We start from the raw sequence: 17,953 nt of genomic DNA, 5'->3' as shown, positions 1-17,953 counted from the left end.
TCACTTGTGAGATCAGCTGCTTTAAATCTTTATTGAAGTTTAATATCTGAATTTTAAATCTAGCGATTTCTTCAACCTGTCGACAGTAAAGGAACTATCCTTGAAAGAGGCCCATTCAACACCTTCTTGCTCTTACCAACTCAGTCAACCTAAATACTTTTCTGTAGGTTGTTCGAAAGCACATATAGTTTATTAATCCCAAGGGAAAATTCCCAAATGAATGCAGGGAGATTATACAAACCCTCAACACAACTTTACTAAAAAAAAAAAAAAATCCTCTGTGGCTTCACGTAATGACATCATAACACTACTTACTGTGTAGCCACATGTGCCAGTTGAGACGGATTGATTTCATTTGCCTTCCAGAGTTTCCTGGAAGTTAAAGGCAAGCTATATGCAAATTATTTTAGGAAGATTTTTTTTATTGGCTTTTGTTGCCGCTGAATTTCATGAGACCTTAACCTACCTTGTTTGGACAGGTTTCTTTGCTTATGTACTGTGTAGTAGGGAATCCATTCCCGGACGGGTTTATCCATTCCCGGGAATTCGGGAATCCCGCATTTCATTCCCGGGCATCTCACATGTGAACGGTTTTAGAATGACCAACACATTTTTAATAAAACTACTGCAATATGTTGACACAAATAAAAGACTAACCTTGTCTACAAGCAGTTCATGCTGTCATAGAAGTTCACGTATCTTTAGTTGCGGTAATAAGAGCATAGAAAGCACAATGTCCTCACAGGTGGCACAGTGGTAGTGCTGCTGCTTTGCAGTAAGGAGACTGGAAGATTGTGGGTTCGCTTCCCGGTTCCTCCCTGTGTGGATAGCGCTTTGAGTACTGAGAAAAGCTGCAATATATAAGTATTGAATTATTATTAACGTGTCCAGCATGCGGGCATTCATGTGAGAGTGCACCTTCATGCAGAAGTATGCCAGCCGCTGAGAAAGCACGCTCTGCCTCCACTGAAGTAGGCAGCACAATCATCAGATACCGATACACTTGTTCTAAACAACGCCCGTGCTTGCTGTTGCGCTGAAACACCGCCATTTCAGCTTTTACTGATGCATCCAGTTTCTTGTCATCATTCTGTGATGGCAAGTTTCTTGGCACAGATAATGCAGATGCAACAGACTGACGCATTGCAATTTCAAGTTGCTGTTCAAAGCTGTTTGTCTGATGAAGTGCAAGCTGCAGCAATGGCGCCACCTTGATTATTTTCAACTATAACATTCTTTCTTGATAGATTTTTTTTTTTTTTTTTTTACACTTTTACATGCTATATATGTGAGCTTGGCCATTCCCGTTTTCCTGGGAATTACAGCAGTTTCATTCCCAGGAATGAAAAATGTCCGTGAATCCTCGGGAGCCCGGGAATGGATTCCCTACTGTGTAGCTATTTGGGAATGTTTTTAATTCCAGTCTTGCCGATTCTCCTCAGTGGCTTTATTATCCTTTCACTTTGCTAATGTGCGCAACCCCCTCAGACACACAATTCAGCATCTCTAAGAGTGAAAATGAAGCTTTATTTTGTGCTTGACACTATTCTTTTCAGCAAACTTTTTTAATATCTATGTTTTGCAACTTGAATCCAAAAACTGGCCATCACTGTCTGGTCTTGGTGTTGTGATTAAAAGACCTCAGAAATGACAAAAGAGAGAATGGGTGGGGGGGGGGGGGTGGTGGTGGTGGAATTGTTTCAACCATACTTAATCCACTTGTTTACCTCTTCTCTCTTTACCAGGAAGCACAGAAGAAAGATCAACAACTTCTCTTCTTTCCACACAAACTCAAGCATGTGGGCCCTGCCTCCAGGTTAGTACATGTGTTTATATTGGACAGGCATCTAGAAAACTAATCCGAGAGCTCATGAGCTGCCCCCCACTGCAAGAAAATAAAAAAACAAGCTCTTTTTTTCTTTAGTGCTTCATATGTGTTTGGTTGTACACTGACTGGATTGCAACTTGACTGTTTTTGAGTATTAATGTGTATGAAGTGTTTGTAATATGCTTTGTCTCTATGTATTTAATATATGGTAGCTTTATTGTCCACACCTCATTAATAGGATTTTATTAGAAAGAGGGGCTTAAAGAAACATTTGTAGCCGTTGTCCATCATTACACTTTAAATATAAATGCATGTTGAAAATAAAAGCATAAAGAACTGAGGCAGAGGCTAATACTGCTAATTCTTCCATATTTGTAGAATCAATTTGATGAACAAATGTCAATGAAACTGTGATACGTTCTACCCAATGAAAGTATTGGGGGGAAAACACAATTCAAGCACCCATGAGTTAAGTTTAAAAGCCATAGGTTTGGTGACCGTGATCAGCTACAATATACAGAAATTCACTGAAAGCGAGACAACTGCAACATGAGAGCCCCCCTGAGAGATGGAAATACCAAAGCCAGCCTACATAAATTTTAAACATTTGCTCTCATTGTCCTTTTCCGATACCTTAAAGTACCAGGGCATGTTAAGGACATTGATAAATTGTGGCCGCTCTTGTCCTCACAGGAAATTTTCAATCTGACTAAAGTATTGCCTTCAAGTTTGTTTTAGTTTCTTCCAAGGGGTGGTGAAGGGGTAAATAACTACATTGCTTTACTGTATTGTAAAAGTGAATTAAAGGTAGATTTAAGTAGCCTTTTACCTGCAATTTTTAAAAAAAATTGACACAACCCCTTAGTTTAGATTTTTACCCCAGAGACCATGGATCCAGCTAAAGTGTGCATCTTGCACATCCCTGTGTTTCATTTAGCTTTTGAGTGTGCTGGTAATGCCAAACCAGAGAGGGGGTTTAACAATGCTAAGCTGTTGGATGAGATGTTTTAGGTGCGTCAACATCCTTTTGTGTGCGTTCCATATTAGCACATGTATGGCAGCGTGCCTCAAGAAGCAAATGAGATAGGAATTAAGCATGTTCCTAAGTTGTATCCTCCAAGTAAATTTAAAATAGTAGTAACATGGCAGTACACCAAATCAAGTAACACTCCACATTGCCTTAATTGAAATATACCATATCTTGAACAATTTGTTTTTGCTGGTTCCTTTAACTAACAGCTTCAAATGCACTGTATGTTAGTGCAGGGCTAGTTCATTGGGTTGTTGTATGTTCCAGTAAGCCTCTAGGTAAATTCAGTTCTTTTCTATTAGGCAGACTGTTTTGTAACAAGGCACAGCAAGGAAGAGAAAGGAAGCTTAGTTTACAATGCTAACGGTTTTTATTTTTATTGTTGTGAATGTCAAGGATCACATAATGTGAAATGGCACACAGTGTAAATATTTGACTTTGCCCAATAGAAGTTGGTTTTACCATTTTGATCTGTTTCAGTTATTACTGGCAGATTAATATGCTGACAGTAGTTAGTGTACACCCAACTCGGCCTATCTGCAGACGTGTATGAAGTGCATCCTGTTTGTGCTTGGCAGAGTTTAGTTTATGCAGTCTGCTTTTATTTATCAACAGGGAAAACTCCCTTTCATGTAGTGTAAAATGAAACGCCACGCTTGGGTGAAATTTTGGAGATAAGTGTGAATGCATCCATAAGGCCTCTCCAGATTGTAGCTTTTTTTTTTTTGCCTATTTTGTATTTTTACAAAAGTCATTCAACTTTATTGTTACTGTAAAGTATTTTAATAGCATTGTTAAATTACTTGCATGTTGAAAGTGGTTGTAATTTGCTGAAAGTTTCCAGTTTCACATTGTCCTACAGACTGAAGGTCTTTCATCTTACCCTTCCCACCTCTTTTAATTTTATTTAATAAACTCTAATCTTTTTTGCTTCAGGTTATCCGAAGATTCAGTTATAGATGAACTAGACAGACTCCAACAGAGGATTGCAAGTCTACAACATAGTCTGAAAGCAGAGGAGGAGGAGCTGTGTCTACAGACAAAACCTTTTTTGAAGGTAAATGGACACATCGATTAGAACATGACAGTTTGCTATAAATTATGTGTAATATGTTTTTAAGTTATTTGAAGGTTTTGAAAAGCTGCTCATGAAAGTAATCTGAAAAAGCACTTTTGGTTTATAGGCTGCAGAGTTGAGACTCTCTGAGGCACATCGACTGGTAGAAACAATGCGGTTAGCAAGTCGGCACCTTGTGGAGTTTTTCTGTGAAGATGATGAAACTTTCAAACTTGAGGAGGCCTGCAAAGTCTTTAGTAGCTTTTGTGAGAAGTTCCAAAAAGCTACCCAGGTATGTGCAGAATGTTTATTGCCAGCCTCTAACTACCTTGTTAGCTTCTACTTTAAATATCTGCATGTTACTTTTCTATAATGTGCAAACTTTGAGAATTTCAGGGACCTCTTAAGCAGGTATCGGAGACCGTCTGAGACTGTCTTTCTTGTGATTCTTCTTTGGTATGCTTTTGTCTTGGGTGCTTAATGTCAGCTGTTAGCAGCTGCTCAAGCTGAAGCCTTTAGTATAATAAAGCTGATCTTGGAAAGGTTCACAAATTGTTTTAAATTCAAATGTGTTTGGTTTGAAAGATTTTGTTGCAACTGTGAAAGGGCCACCGAGAAGATCATGTTGGAATGTGCCGTTTAAACTAGTGTTGGATCAATACTAAAATTTTGGCGTTGTCACCAATACCAGCATTTGTTCCTCAGTATTAGTACCAAAATTGTACTGAAGCAGATAACTGATCATGCTAGGGCATTCTGGCAGCCCTACAGTCACCACCGTTCAGAAGCAACTCTGACACAAAGATAACTTAATGTAGGGTGGTGGTTGCAGAGCTCAGCTCCTTGAAGTTTCATGTGCACTTTTAACCGTATATTCTAACTGAACAAAGAGAAGAGAGGGCTGTGTCCCCCTTGGAGGTTTGTGCATTCCACAAAATGCATGTCATAGTGGTGGTGGGGTCCTCCTTGGAAATTCAAGTGTGATAATATACAAATATTGCTTCAAATACTCTGACATTTAGTTTAGGTACCAGTATTTGCATAATGCTGGTATTGAACAGTTTTAGAAATGTGGAACACTTTAAACTTTGATTTGTTAACTTTGTCGTCAGTATAGTAGTTTAACAGCACACTGTTCACCTTGCCTGTGACCCTTGGTCTTTTAGATTCTCTATGCCTTCTTCAGTAGTTAGCAAAAAGCTTACATAGAGGAGAGCCTACCAATCTGAACATTTCATTAAGTATCCGTTTTTTTTTTGGTTTTTTTTTGGCCTGGACATTGTTTCTTTATAGGCTGCATGGAGACTCAGTGGTAGAACTACTGCCTTGCAGTAAGGAGAGCAGGGTTTGTGTCTCTGCTCCTCCCAGCATGTAGCTTTCAGGTTCTCCCTGTGTCTATGTAGGGGTTTTCTGGGTGGTCTGGTTTCCTCCCAAAGACATGCAGCTTAGGTGAACTGGCAAAACTAGACTGCCCCATTTTGTGTGTGTGTGTGTGTGTGTGTGTGTGCGCTCGTCCTGCAATGGACTGGCACCCTGTCTTCCTGCCTTGTGCCCTATGCTAGCTGGGGCAGGCCCCAGCCTTAAATCTCTGACCATGGTCTGGATTAAGCAAGTTAGAAAAATGACATGAGATTGTTTAACAACATGAACATTCTAGACGAACCAGGTTAGGTCTGGGGTAGATCATGGATTAGCTTTCCCTCATACCAAACGGACATCTTAGTGAGACTTTAACACTTTCAGTCCTGTAAATTGTTGTGCTTAGTTTGTCTGGATCAAGATTTGGTTTCTCTCCCAACGCTCTTGCTTCAGTCTTTTAAGGAAAAATAATGCAGTTTTAGTTTTATTGTTCGTTTTTTTTTTTTTTTTTTTTAAGTCAGACCCTAATTGACAAAATTTACAATAACCAAGAGAGAACCTAAACATTAAATGTTGCCACTCTTTGTGCCATTGAGAATTAAGTGAATAGCTTTGGGTTTTTAGATACAGTATGTTAGGCTAGATCTGAAACTGTATCTTTCTGCTTGGTTAATTAGATGTTAGACATAAAGATAATTCTCTTGCTTCAGTACAGTAATAGAGTGAGCAGGAGATTTTTGACAATTTTTAAATGTGTTGGAGAGACAAAGACCACATCTGTTTTTGAGTATTGTCACCTGCATGCATAACCAGTAAATATTTAGTGGAAGTTACTAATAGAAATATCATTCATTCCACAGGAAAACGATCAGCGGGAGTTGTTGGAAGTCAAGCGCTTACAGAGGGAAAAGGAGTATATTGAAAAACGGAGATCAATTGCAACTTGCTCTGCTTTGGAGGCGAGCTTTAGTCAGAGTATTAGTGATGACTTGGAATTGACTCTTGAGAAAAACTTGCGCAACACCTGGAATAGAAAAACTATTCGCCGTAAAGAGTATCGCTCTCATCTTGGTATGGTAGCCATTGAGAACTCCAACAGGAGGCCATACTCTTCTGAAGGACTGCCTTCTTTGTTACTGGAAGAGAGGGCTTTGACTTCACCTACTGAAGAAAACTCCCTCCAAAGTGCTGAGCATATGCGTAAAGTAACTGAAAAAGTCTTGAGTCAACAACTGGTGTTCAGTGCTACCAGCCCGTTGAAAGAACCTCCTGCTCCAGAGCCAGCCAAAGATCGAGCAGATCCACGGTATCCGTCAACTGGTCTTTCTCAACCAGACTTTGCGAAGGTAGGAGAGAACCTAGAGTGTCACACACTGGTTAGAGGGTTAAAATCTTATGATATCTCTCCACCTGTGCAAAGACCAAGTACTAACCACTGCTCAAAATGGAAGCGGGAATCGGCAGCAATGCAGAAAGATGCTGAGGAAAATGGCAAAGTGGAAAATGTGCGGAATGGAAAAGAGACGGAGAGTAAGAACACAAAGGTACGTGAACGTGAAACGGGGGAAAGAGATGGTGGAGAGAAAACTGTTTTTCAGCTGAAGGAACTGGAAACTAATAAACCGTCAGACTCTGGAAAGAATAGGACTAAAACAAATGATTCTGCAGGAGGTATAAGAAAATCTCATTCTTTAAAAGAACGGAGTAGCGTAACTTTAACATCACCTCGGCAGAAAGTAACTAGATCGACTGAACATGCAACAGAGAAGTCCTCCTCACAACTCAGTAAGTCTCCATTCTCTAGAGGAGCACAACGCAGCACTCTACCACTTCGGCCTTCAACTCCAGGATCTCTTAGTGTGAAGCGTCCCAACAGCTTTGGGGAAAAGCGGGATTCAACTAGGATCACTCCTGAGCCTAAATCACCAGATGAATCTGGGAAGATCAAACCCTTTCGACGATCCATTGAGAAACCAAAGCAAGATCAGGGAAAGCCCACTCTGTCCCAGAGCCTGAACCGTAGCTCACCTACAAAAGTTGCTAAAAGGCTTTCTTATGGATCAGATTCATCGCCTTCAGGATCTGCGACAGGGCAGCAGGTGAGGTTGCCGCTGCCAGTCACTGCAGGAAGCCGGACTAGAACAGCAGCAACACTGACCGCTTCTTCTAAAGTAGTGAAGCACAGTGAGCCCACTTCTCCTACTCCAAAAGCTTCAACCAGCAGGCAGAGCAAGAGCCCTAAAACGGGTGCTCTGCCCATGTGGAGATGAGAACTGAGTGTGCTTCATGGCAGATGTACTCTGTTCAGAGCTGTAGATGACAAGTGGTTGAATAAGTAGTGATGCTGGCTGACAGAAGATCAATTAACTGCTGTACAGTTTTTATATATATAATATATATATAAAATATTTATTTTGGGGAGATCAGTGTATCAATTGACTTGGCAGGCAGAAAGAATAATAGTTTAACCTCTGTGTAGTTCACGTTGGTGGATTGTATTGAATGTGGAAATGCTGCAATCATCATAGCAGTTCTGAGCTGCATAAAGGGAAAACCAGAGAGAAACTGCTAGGGATATTACATTAATTTGTTTGGATGTGAATCGGTTCTTAAAATGTTGTCAGTATTAGGGCAGTTGGGTTGGGAAGGGATGGTGGGGTGGGTTGGGATTCCCTCTTGAATAACGGTCAGTAATCCTTTGATTGTAAAATAAACCTTTTTGTGTACATGTGACTCCTGCTCAGTTGAGCTTTACAAAGCCAATGAGCTCCTACCTCATTCTCCTGGCTAGAAGCAGGACAGATTTGGAGGAACATGATTAAGTCTCTCTGTGTCTTCATTCATCTTTCCATTAGCACCTGTCTGCTGGAGACTCAGTCTAGCGACAGTCCGTTCCAACCAGCCATTATTTTCAACTGCTGCAATTGAATTCAACTGATTAAATTCCCAGCACTGGCAGCTCCTTCAGACTTGAAATAGGATAAACCTAGAAGACCAGAGGGTCTGTAATTGAGCTTTTCATATCAGGGAGTATTTGTATTTTTTGCTGACTTCTCTATTATTATTATTATTATTTTTTTTTTTTTTTTGATACCAAATAATGGTACAGAAGGTCTGCAAGAGGAAATGCATGATCTGCATAATTTTAATTCTGCCTTGTTCCCTTTATCTGTTGATGAAAAACTCTAATAAAAATGTACAGAATCTGTAAGATGTAGACTGGATTATACCACATGCTCCCCTCAAACTCCTGTTCGGTTGCCATCTGGTTTGTTAATGCAAAATGCTGCAGGATGTGGCAATCTGCTGAGACATTCCATTATGGATCTGTTTAAACCTGGCCTTGTTGTGTCCGGCCATTGCTTTTATGTTTAAAAAAATTAGCCAAGAGGGAAAAAAAAAGTCTAAAATTTATGGGTAAATATGAGGTGACCTTCTGCAAAAGGTGCTGGGTGACACTAAGAAATGAACACACCTGTTTGACTCGGGTCTAAATGAAGAACTTCAGTTTTCTGACAAAAGCGGAAAAGTCTTAATGGTATTCTGGGGTGCTTGCGTCAACTTTGGTAAATTTGTGAGCACAAGTCACACCACAGGTCCTCTCATTGAAACTTGGAGCAGGAGAATTCATTCTTGGGGGAGGAGAAGGGGTTTGTCCAGGTTCCTTACCATTTTCTTCTTTAGGCCTCGAAAGACAAGTTGCAAAATGGCACCTTGCTAGGTTTCTTGCAGTTCCCCTGATATTTTATTTTTATTTTTTTTTGGTACTGTTTAAAGTGAAATTCCTACATGGTTTTGACTTGGATACAGTCCCGTTTTCCTGCCATTGAGAGAACTGTACCTATTTTTTTTTTTTTTTTTAAATTCAGTTTCTTCTTCATGTGCTGCTACTGAACACCCTGCTGGCTTTTCCAGGGTGTGTTCAGCTTCTCCCCTCCCACCCCCTCATAGTCTTTGATGTGCACTGAGAGTGAAAAACTCTTTAAAACTAAATTCGTCTTGGACCTGGGGGCGGGAGAGTGGGAGGTGGGAGTTTGAAAGGAGTTAAGAGAAGTTAAACCTGCCTTGTCTATTCCAAATGAAATGCTGTGGATGGTCATTTCGTCAGTGACGTGGTATTTAATACTGTGTTTATATATTAAAAAAAAAAAAAGTATTTTGTTTTTTTTGTAATAAATAAATTAGAAATAAACTGTCTTAGGTTGTATTAGTTTGCATATTGTGTTAACTTTCTCTGTGATTTACTTCTCTTGTATTTCACCTGACTTTAAAGTGCAGTCCAGGCTACAAAAGACCTAGCAGGTCATTCAATCCTAATCTGCCTGTTTACACCCAACACAACCAACTTTCCGCCTCAGAGATCGCCCCGCTAGAAATCTGCTTGTTTAATTTTAAAGTTACCTCTGTGGGTTCATGCCAGTAATTTTTTTTTTTTAAACTTCTATATTTTTTGACTCTCAAGGAGTTTTCTGTGCGTCGATGTATACAACTTCCATGCAGTATTAGCACCCTGCTGCGCCCCTATAAGCCATACTCCAGGGATGGGGGACAGCATTGGTTTCCTTCGTAATTTTATTTTTACTTGTACTCCTATTGAAGTTTCCTTATAATGATACGTCCACATGTTAGCCTAATCCTTTTTTTTTTGTTATAAATGTTCATGTGGGGAATGTCGGGTTTTCCCCAAAGACAATTTTTCTATAGTTTGAGACAATGGAGGCTCAAAAAGAGTGCAGTACAGGAATTGGCTGATCTCTATGGTGTTTTCCTGACACTACTATCAATATAAAAATACATTTGCTGTATCATGAGTTTTAAGAGCTGGCCACACTTTTCCTTGATGACCTAAGCATATTCAGACTTGTGCACATTAGGCAAACCTTTGGGGGGGGGGGGGGGGTACTTTTTTTTTTTTTTTTTAATATATGTCTTTTTTTAAGAAACCAAAATGAATAAAAATGCCTTCAGTTGTGTGTTGTGTCCTGTTTCACACACAACTAAAGCTGGTAAAGGAGGCAATAATGGGGATGGGAAGAGCCGATTGGATTCTGATGCATTTCTGCCAAGGTTTGCTTCTGTAGAATTAGTCGCTTCTTTGGCCTCTGAAACTGTGTGAACGAGTGTCTTGGACTTGGTGGATGACACGTCAGCGGTGGTGTCTTATTTTGTGCTCATTTAAGCCAGCTATCCTATTAAATCAATGGATTAGTTTATTGCTTATATTTGTGCTGGTTTGGCTTTGACATTTTGAGTACAGCTAACCCCTTAAGCAGAGCCTGATCATAGAGCTGCTACTTGGCCATGTTCATTCTTTCCATGGTTTGTCCATACATTCAAAATTTACCGCCTTATCAAGCTCTGTTCATGTTAACATTTTGGTATGTTTGTTTACTGTGTGGCTTTCTTTTCTCATTGAGAAGCTGTTCCTCAACGTAATGTTGCCTATTTATATCCTAAATCTTTACCCCTTTTCAAAGAGTATATTTTTAAAGTTTCCCCACTATCCATGTTAAGTAGTTTTGTGTACAGTTATCACTAGTAACTTGGGATCTGATTTCATAAAACTCATCTACCTGCAAAACGAGGCTTGAAATTGTGTTCACAGCTTTCCACATAAAAGTTAGAATTTATATGTACGTTCTCCTATTAGATTTGTAGCCTCGCTGCCCCATGTATCCACACCATTTTGGAGAAACTGGGCCAGGACACTCTTGATCAAGTGTGGAAATGCAGCCAAACCAGTGCAATTACAATGCTGGGGCTCTTGCACACATGTCATCAAGCTGCTGTTATAATGTGCATTGATGTGATAAACATTTTAAAGCTCAAATGTGACTACAACACCATTTATTTATATAGCACATTTTCATACAAATGATGTAGCTCCAAGTGCATTACATGATGAAGAAACAGAAAAAACACACAAAAAAATTAGAATTAGGGAACACTAGTTAGCATAGAATAAAAGTAAGGTGTGATGGCCAGGGAGGACAGAAAACAACAAAAAAAAATTCCAGACGGCTGGAGAATAAAATAAAATCGGCAGGGGGTCCAAGGCCAGCCCCCTCTATGCCTTCTCCCCAATATAAATGACCTCAATCAGTTCACATGGAAGACTAAAGAGATCCACAGGCACACACTCAATTTTAGTTTTATTTTAAGCGGGCCACTGCTGAGGTTTTTCAGAAAAGGTTTTATAATTTTTTTTTCATCAGTTTATAGCCTCCAAGGTGTCACTTCTCAAGTTTAGAATCCAAAGTACTTAAAAAATAAAATGGTGTCATTTATTGTGTTTGTACAGAAAGCTCTGCAGTAAATCTCATGCCCCACAAGCCTGGTCCTAGTCTAATGGTCTGACACAATATGGCATGTAGGGTGCTACTTGGGCACTGTGCACATGGACATATCTGAAAGAAAATAGCTTTTAGACACCCATAGAATGGTACTTTATTTTTTTGGCACTGATGATGGCTGACATATGAGCCAATTTAGACTCCCCAGAGAGAGCCATGCGGATTTCCTGATGTAATCCCAGCAGTCTTGGCACCATGCACACCAAGTGCAAATGGTGCGCTTTTTGTAAGCATGGGGAGTGACATTCCTTTAAGACAAGCCGGTTTCAATGCCAAGATCCATCCATTATCCAACCCGCTATATCCTAACAAAGGGTCACGGGGGGTCTGCTGGAGCCAATCCCAGCCAACACAGGGCGCAAGGCATGAAGCAAACCCCCAGGCAGGGCACACACACTAGGGACAATTTAGACTCGTCAATCCACCTAACCTGCATGTCTTGGGACTGGGAGGAAACCCACGCAGACATGGGGAGAACATGCAAACTCCACACAGAGAGGACCTGGGAAGCGAACCCGGGTCTCCTAACTGTGAGGCAGCAGCGCTACCCACTGCGCCACCGTGCCGCCCCAATGCCAAGATGAAACTGACAAATGTGGCTTGTGCTTCATTTGATTTGATGCAAAGCAGAGTTGGTCAAAGATTCGTTCACAGTACTGCTGTCTGTGATGGTAGCCTGTTGATAAGGTAACATCCCGACCCCACAGCTTAGCACATGGCCAGTACCCTTCAACGCAACAGCAATCCTGTTATGACATGTGCCAGATTATAGTGGCCACCTACTCAGATGCTGGTGTCTTACGCCTTTCCCCACTTGAATCCCTGCAGTGTTTTATAAATGAGACCCCTGACGTGTATGCATAGGGTATCAAAGACAGAAAATACAATGAAGTGTTCTTCAGACTATTGGTTTGCAGTCCACAAAGGTGCTCTTAGGAGCTTCACTTTTAGGTATCCGTCAGTGAGACTAATCGTAGCAGTTTCATAATCCGTACATGCATTAGCTGTATTGATAGCAAGGAATCAAGGACGGAGTGTATGTGTACATTTATACGGTGCTTATAAAAAGTATTTGTCTCTTAGAAGTTTTCACATTTGGTCATATAACAGTTAATCAGAGTGGATTTAATTTGACTTTTTGACACTGATCAACAGAAAGAGTCTTAAATGTAGCGGTGCAAATAAATTTCAACAAAGTAACCTAAGTTAATTGTGAATATAAAACACAAAATCGGCGATAACTTAAGTATTCACCCCCTTTAATATCATGTGCCTAAGTCATCACTGGTGCAGCCAACTGGATTTTGAAGACACGTCTTCAGTTCAATGGAGATCAGTGGTGTGGGGTTTCAATTGATTACAGTATCTATGAACCTTCTGTGGATGTCAACAATGTGGCCTAACCTACCCACTGCAAACAGGAGAGCACTCTGGGAGGGAGGCACCTCTGTAAAAGGTGATTGAAAAGAACAAGGTAAGTGTCGGAGACAAGAAAATACCCAAGTCAATGAAAACTCTTTCAAGTTCAGTACAATCAGTCAGTAGGAAGTGAAAGAGTATGGCACAGCAGTAAATCTGCCTAGGGTAGGCCCGCTACAAAAACTGTGCACAAAGTCTAGAAAGGAAAATGTGGACACAAAGAGACCTATGGGAACTCTGATGGAGTAATAGCAACCGGAGATCCTTATGGAACAGTGGTAAAAAATGCACATCTCATCTCAGCTAGAGTTTGCCAGAAGGAACAATAGTGACTCCTTGGTAAAAAATTACCAAACATGGCAAATTATCAAAATCACACCTTCTACACCATGAAGAGTGGTGGAGGCAGATGAGGATATGGGGAGGCTTCTCCATAGCAAGGCCTGGAATACTTGTGAGGGTGGAAGGTAAAATGAATGCAGCAAGATACTGGGAAATCCAGGAGGAAAACTCGCACCTTAAAAGTTTTATTTTTCAGCAACTTGATGATTCCAAGCAAATGTATGTGACTAGAATTCATATCACATTCATAGTATGCACACTTGTGCCCACTATAGTAATGCTGAAAGTGGTGCAGAAAAGAACAGAAGGGCCTGTCCTGTGATCCACAACCTCCTGTGGTTGTACTGTAAGCACTGTCTATAAATTACATGCTTTTCACAATTGTTCTATAGAAGTTTAACTTGCTAATTAAATTGGCCTAGCTTTGTGTAAAATGAATGTAATTTAACCAGGTTTAGAAATCTGTAAAGTCTTAAAATAACTACTACTTATTACTTTCTCGTATACATAGCATAGAGAAAGTATAGGAATCGTGAAAAAATTAAAGTCCGAAAATACCATTTTTAAATTATTTATGTCTGTGTATAAACACGATAACTCAAACACTTTGACCTCAGTCAATGAGATTTTGTACACCTGATTTATATCAAAAATAAGGAATCCTATCAACGTTTGGGGCACTTCTGGCAACCCGGAAATGGTGCTTTGACTGAATACTTTTGCGAATTTTCAAGTAAACTATGGTTATAATTACAGATAGATGATTCAAATATTGTACAGATATCTATAATGATAAAAAGCAAACAGATATAAAATGTAAGAAAAATGACTCAACCAGAAGTAGCATTTTATTTAAACAGCCATCTGAATTTTTTGTAGCATGGAAATATAAATGTGTACACAATATTAAAAACTGTATTCAATATAATGCATATCTTTCAATAACTGTTATTAATTTTAATTTATACATCATCAGTTTAACAATAACGTGTAAACATTGAACATCCATCCATCCATTCATGTTCCAACCCGCTGAATCCGAACACAGGGTCACGGGGGGTCTGCTGGAGCCAATCCCAGCCAACACAGGGCACAAGGCAGGAACCAGTCCCGGGCAGGGTGCCAACCCACCGCAGAAACATTGAACATGTCATGTAAATATAAAGATGTAATGGGAGCAGTAAGCTGTTACATCCCCGTCGTGATCCTGGTAATACATTTAATTTTATGATTTTTTTTTTATTTCTACCATCATTATTATAATAATAATTTTTTTTTTTTTTTTAATAATTTTTTGCATTTATATAGCGCTTTTCTCACTACTCAAAGTGCTTAGCAATTGTAGGTTAAGGGCCTTGCTTAAGGGCCCAACAGAGCAGAGTCCCTTTTGGCATTTACGGGATTCGAACCGGCAACCTTCCGATTGCCAGTGCAGATCCCTAGCCTCAGAGCCACCACTCCGCCTAAATGTAGCTAAATGCAGTTTTACCTCTAGCAATTTATTACAACAAATTTTATATACTGCTCAAAAAAAAAAGGGCCACTTTTTAATCAGAGTATAATAGCATCAAGTCAATGAAACTTCTGAGATGTTGATCTGGTCAGTTACAGTAAGTAGCAGAGGGGGTTGTTAATCAGTTTCAGCTGCGCTAGAGGGCCAACAATGACGCGACCCTGGTGTTTTGTTCAAATCCAAATCCAAAACTCAATTACACTGGATTAGTATCAGTGTTTCTCCCACACTTTATAGGCGAAACTGCTTCCCAGTAAAAGAGATAAATCTGGTCCTACACAACATCGTCTTCAAGCAAACCTGTCAGAAAATGATGGAAATCAAGTGCTTCAGAAACATGGCTCCCCTTCTTTAAAATGGCAAGTTCTAATGACCTTTCCAAAAGTAACTTTCTGAGAAGCTTTGGATGAGGCAGTGGATCAGTGCGTTTGAATGGTGCTGAAGCATATTTTCCCTTCTAACGCAAAACAAAAACTGTGCCCATATTTATCAAGCATTATCAGAGTAGGAAAATGATCCTAACTGGCTGAAAAATGTGATAGTGCTACAAATTTGGTCCAGTTTTTAGGAGTAAAAGTATTTTGGCAGTTTTCCTAAATTAGAAAATTACTCCTAACTTCAGATCAAGATTCAGGAGAGCTTGTGGGATGTCCTAACTCACCAGGAGCAACCAGAAGATGGTGTTCAGGTAGAGATTGACCACACACATCCAGGGAATGGCAGAATGTCTTGGAAATGCTGGACAACAGTGAACTTGTAAAAAGATATTGATCTGATAGGTATGAAAAAATATTTGTATCAAATTTTGTATGTTATTTGACCAATCCAGCTACGCAGAGAAACCATGCACTGTCAGCCAAAATGAAAGTGTTGGTACTGTTATGCTTTTAGGCCACAGGGAAAAATTAGCTTTTAATAGCGATGATTTGGGTATCTCACAACCAACCATTTCTCTAATTTTTTCTCCAAACTTGGAATGCCCTTACAACGCATGAGTTAGTACACAGATTTATACAGCTTCGCATGAGGTCATGTTAAAGGAGGCTACGTTAATGCAAATTGGCACACACATAAAGATCATTGCCCCAAGTGTGGATGGGCACACACATGTCGATCACAATTACAGTATCAACACACAGGTTGTCATGGATGCAAACTGTATTGTATAGCCAGCACATTAACCAGCAGATAAGCAGAGCTGGATGGGCGATGATAGTGAAATATCACATAGGTACGCTGAGCTCTGCATTCCACAAACCCCTGGAACAGTCGTATTACAAGCCTGGGAAGGTTCAAGATGGCAGACAGAGACACCCAGGGCAATGGGTGAATAGAGCCTCTCAGAAGATTTACAGTCAAGTCCATAAGTACCTGTACAGTGATACATTTTTTCATAATTTTGGGTCTGTTTACCACCACAAAGGATTTGAAACAAAGCAATCGTTACGTGATTGAAGTGTAGATTTTCAGCTTTAATTCAAGGGGTTTAACAAAAATATTGTATGAGATAATTTTCTGCATAGTCTCTCCATTTCCGGGGGCCCAAAGGTATTTGGACATTTGACTGACAAGCTGTTCTCTAGCCAGGTGTGAGAAGGTCCCTCATTATGTCATTACTATTAAGCAGGTAGAAGGTCCAGAAGGTCTGGAAAACCAAGGAAGACAACTGTGTAGGATGATTACAGAATTCTGTCCTTGTTGAAGAATAACCCCTTCACAACATTTAGCCAAACCAAGAACACTTTCTTGGAGGTAGACCTATAATTAATAAGTCTACAATCAAAATAAGACTTCATAAAAGTAAAGAGAGAGGGAGTGCAAACCATTGATAATTCTCAAACATAGGAAGGACAGATTAGAATTTGCCAGAAAACATTTGTTAAAAGCCGGTCCAGTTCTGGAGCGATTTTCTTTGGACAAAGGAAACTTTGATCAATATGTACCAGGATGATGGAAAAAGAAGAGTAATGGAGAGGAGAAGGAACAGCTCATGATCCGATGAATACCATATCATCTGTGAAATATGGTGGAAGCAGTGTTATACATGGCCAAGCCGGTCACTGGTGTTTATTGATAATATGACTGCTGACAGAAGTAGCAGGATGAATTCCATAGTATACAGGGGTACATTGTCTGCTCAGAATCAGACTTATGCTGCAAAAACTGATCTATATTACTAAACGACAGTTGTATATATGCACGGACGCAGGACGACGGATGCATCGAAGCACACGCGCACTGCGACTCAGCGCCCCAGAGTCAAACCCAGCGGCTTCCCAGACTCAGTAGGTAGCGCCCAAACAACACAACACAACCTGTAAACTAAACTTCAGGTCACAATATAACCGCCGCCCGAACGCGTACACCACCGCATATAAAACCTTTGTTTAGTAATGTTTACGAAGGTTGTATATATGCACGGATGCCAGACACAACCCGTGCCAAAAGCGCACGCGCACTCGCACAGCGCCCAACAGTCAAACCCAGCGGCTTCCCAAAGTCAGTAAGTGGCGCCCAAACAACACAACACAACCTGTAAACTAAACTTGAGGTAAAGCGTGCACGCCAACAAGTTGCCATGGTGACATATTTAAACATTGACATAGACTAGCCGCCATATTGTGAGTGGCACTGCTGTGGAGTGAAGTAATGAATAATGTGCTGCTTGGGATTGTACAAACCGTTGTACACTCCAAACCAGATCCCGGGGGATTACATTTCATAGGTAAGGCTGAACAATTGTTTTGGTTATATTTGGCCGTTAGAAAATCCCGTTTTATAATCTTTACTTTAGCTAAGCCAGGCTAAGCTAGCAAAGCTATGCATTTATGTGCTCAAGTGAGCCTCCAAACAACGTTTTGGCTAAACGTATTTAGTCACCACCTATGTAGATTGTTGTTAGCTGTTAACATTTCTCAAACTTGATGATGTTTTTTCTCAAGGAGCACATTGAGAAAACACAGTTTGAAATTGACAACCATCATTTTATGCTCATGTCTTTAGTTGTGTCTGTCTTCCACAAACTAAGGCTGCACCATATTGCCAGACTGAA

The 17,953-nt window shown here is 40.2% G+C and overlaps 2 protein-coding genes across 2 annotated transcripts in view; one reads left to right on the top strand and one right to left on the bottom strand.

Moving 5' to 3' along the window:
- fhdc2 (FH2 domain containing 2) overlaps positions 1 to 9,481 on the top strand; it is a 36,630-nt gene extending 27,149 nt beyond the window's left edge. The window contains exons 9-12 of the mRNA XM_028816030.2: positions 1,746 to 1,816; positions 3,795 to 3,915; positions 4,043 to 4,207; positions 6,135 to 9,481. Of these exons, the coding sequence (XP_028671863.1) occupies positions 1,746 to 1,816; positions 3,795 to 3,915; positions 4,043 to 4,207; positions 6,135 to 7,544 (1,767 nt within the window). The 3' untranslated portion in view covers positions 7,545 to 9,481. The remainder of the gene's footprint in view (positions 1 to 1,745; positions 1,817 to 3,794; positions 3,916 to 4,042; positions 4,208 to 6,134) is intronic.
- Positions 1 to 17,953, bottom strand: part of gcna (germ cell nuclear acidic peptidase) — an 816,449-nt gene that overhangs the window by 540,121 nt on the left and 258,375 nt on the right. The gene's annotated exons all lie outside the window — the stretch shown is intronic.

Source organism: Erpetoichthys calabaricus, chromosome 12 (assembly GCF_900747795.2).
Source record: "Erpetoichthys calabaricus chromosome 12, fErpCal1.3, whole genome shotgun sequence".
NCBI lineage: Eukaryota > Metazoa > Chordata > Cladistia > Polypteriformes > Polypteridae > Erpetoichthys > Erpetoichthys calabaricus.
This window is presented reverse-complemented; position numbering and strand designations above follow the sequence as displayed.